At 41.3% G+C, this 2,039-nt stretch overlaps 1 protein-coding gene across 1 annotated transcript in view; it reads left to right on the forward strand.

Moving 5' to 3' along the window:
• LOC106011877 overlaps positions 1-1,860 on the forward strand; it is a 3,807-nt gene extending 1,947 nt beyond the window's left edge. The window contains exons 3-5 of the mRNA XM_013083006.1: positions 209-420; positions 899-994; positions 1,693-1,860. Coding sequence (XP_012938460.1) covers positions 209-420; positions 899-994; positions 1,693-1,860 — 476 coding nt within the window. The remainder of the gene's footprint in view (positions 1-208; positions 421-898; positions 995-1,692) is intronic.
• The last annotated feature ends 179 nt before the right edge of the window (positions 1,861-2,039 follow it).

The raw sequence follows: 2,039 nt of genomic DNA on the forward strand, positions 1-2,039 counted from the left end.
CTCTCTCTCTTTCTCTCTCTCTCTCTCTCTCCCTGTTGCTCAGTTTGCAGCCATGATGTCTATGGGGGAAAGAGCCTAGCCTACTTTATGTTCAGAAGGACATTAGCACAATACAGGAGAAACATTGAGGGATGTAAGAGGTAAACGGAGGAAGAATCGTCGTTCTATTTCATTTTGGATGTGAAACTTTTTATTTCTCTCATTTCAGATTTTACAGAATCCCATTTCCAGCCAGCACTGGTACAGTTACAGGGAAATCCTGATCTTCATCCCCGTGTCCGTATGAAAGTCATAACGCCTTCTCATGTGCATAACCTTGACCTTACAAGAGCTTCACGTGTGCTTCATGAATCGGTCAGGGTAATTTCTGTAGAGCCGGGTGATGAGGAGGAAGAAGAGTTCAGAATAAGCGAAATTGACGTAAGTTGATAATGCTCACTGTTTATCATCGAAATACCAGTGAATTATTATATCGCTGCCAAAGAGGCATGATCTATAAATCCTGAATTACCTTCAGGTCGGAACTTGTCAACTTAGTTTGTCGGTACATTACTGTACGAAAGAAAATTAGCATTTCGTTAGACATTGATCTTGATCTAGTTATTTCTGTGGACTTCAAAAGATTTGACATAATTTCGCGAAACAGCATCCAGATATTCTTATGAGCGTGCCACAATATCAATGACAGTAGATAAATGCGCTGATAAGCCTTTCTGTGCTAGAAATGGAGTCCACAGCATAGCACAGGACCCACCACGCCACGCCACGCCACGCCACGCCACGCCATGCCATACCATACCCGATAATACCATGCCACACCACACCAACCATGCCTTAATAAAGTATGTCATACCATTAAAACCTTTGTATAGACACTTGCGTTACTGTTTACTTTCAGCCTGACCTGCATCTTCTAGATGGAAACTTTTTCGAGAACCACTCCACAGGAACTATCCTGAGCATCCACAAACGTCCTGACGGCAAATACCACGTGGTAAATATTTGCACCTTTGCCTTTGATTATCACGAGCTATATTAATAGTCTCAAATTTTACATCAATTTCAAGATATTGATCGGGCATATTGTGTCCGCAACGTCCATAACCCTCTTATGCCCTTCGATTTATTTGAACTTTGAAGTATGAATGCCCGTAGGACCAGATTAATTGTACTCAACTTCTTGCTGTTGTTGTTGTTGCTGTTGTTGCTGTTGTTGTTGTTACTTTTGTTATTGTTATTGTTGTTGCTGTTGTTGTTGTTGCTATTGTTGTTGTTGTTGTTGCTGCTGCTGTTGCTGTTGTTGTTTTGTTCCTTATTGGGAATAGAAATATTATCAAAATGTTAAATTGATGTCAAACTTTTCATACATGATGTATAATATTGCCTTTTTTTTGCAATAACGTATAGCGTATAGCGTTATAATTTTCATGTCAATAATTTTTTTTAATGAGTGCAGTAGAGGGTTAAAGAGCTGAAGTAGTCTGGAAAGGTTTGCTCCTTCTTTCCTATCAAACATCTATCATCTTTATCTCTCCTCCTTTTTGTGTGTGTGTGTATTTGTTACTCTCCTGCAACACCTCTAATCTTCGGCACTTATAAGACTCAATTGTGTTGCAAAAACGGAAAAACTATTTCTAAAACTAAAAGACTAAGACATAAAGCACATGTACCTCTCTCTCTCCCCCACTCCAGGAAGGTCACTTGAGTCACAGCCTCGTCATAGCCCCACCAGGCTCTGGCACCAGGCACAAACGGTCTACCGGTGACCACAAGGGTCATTTTGTCTACACGACTGGGGCCGAGGATTATGACAGAGACTTGTCGGGTGGTGAGGCTATCATCAATGTTCTCAACAGGTAGGTGAGGGAGTCGTGTGACCCACAGTTGTCAGTTTTTTATTAGCTGGGGGATAAGAGGATATTATGTTAAGTTTAGTTTCGAAGAGGACTGATTTCAAATTAGTGGGGAGGAGGAAAGGAGGAAGGGTGAGGTGTGTGTGTGTGTGTGTGTGTGTGTGTGTGTGTGTGTGTGTGTGTGTG

The sequence above is a fragment of the Aplysia californica genome, unplaced genomic scaffold (genome assembly GCF_000002075.1).
Source record: "Aplysia californica isolate F4 #8 unplaced genomic scaffold, AplCal3.0 scaffold00205, whole genome shotgun sequence".
Classification (NCBI taxonomy): Eukaryota; Metazoa; Mollusca; class Gastropoda; order Aplysiida; family Aplysiidae; genus Aplysia; species Aplysia californica.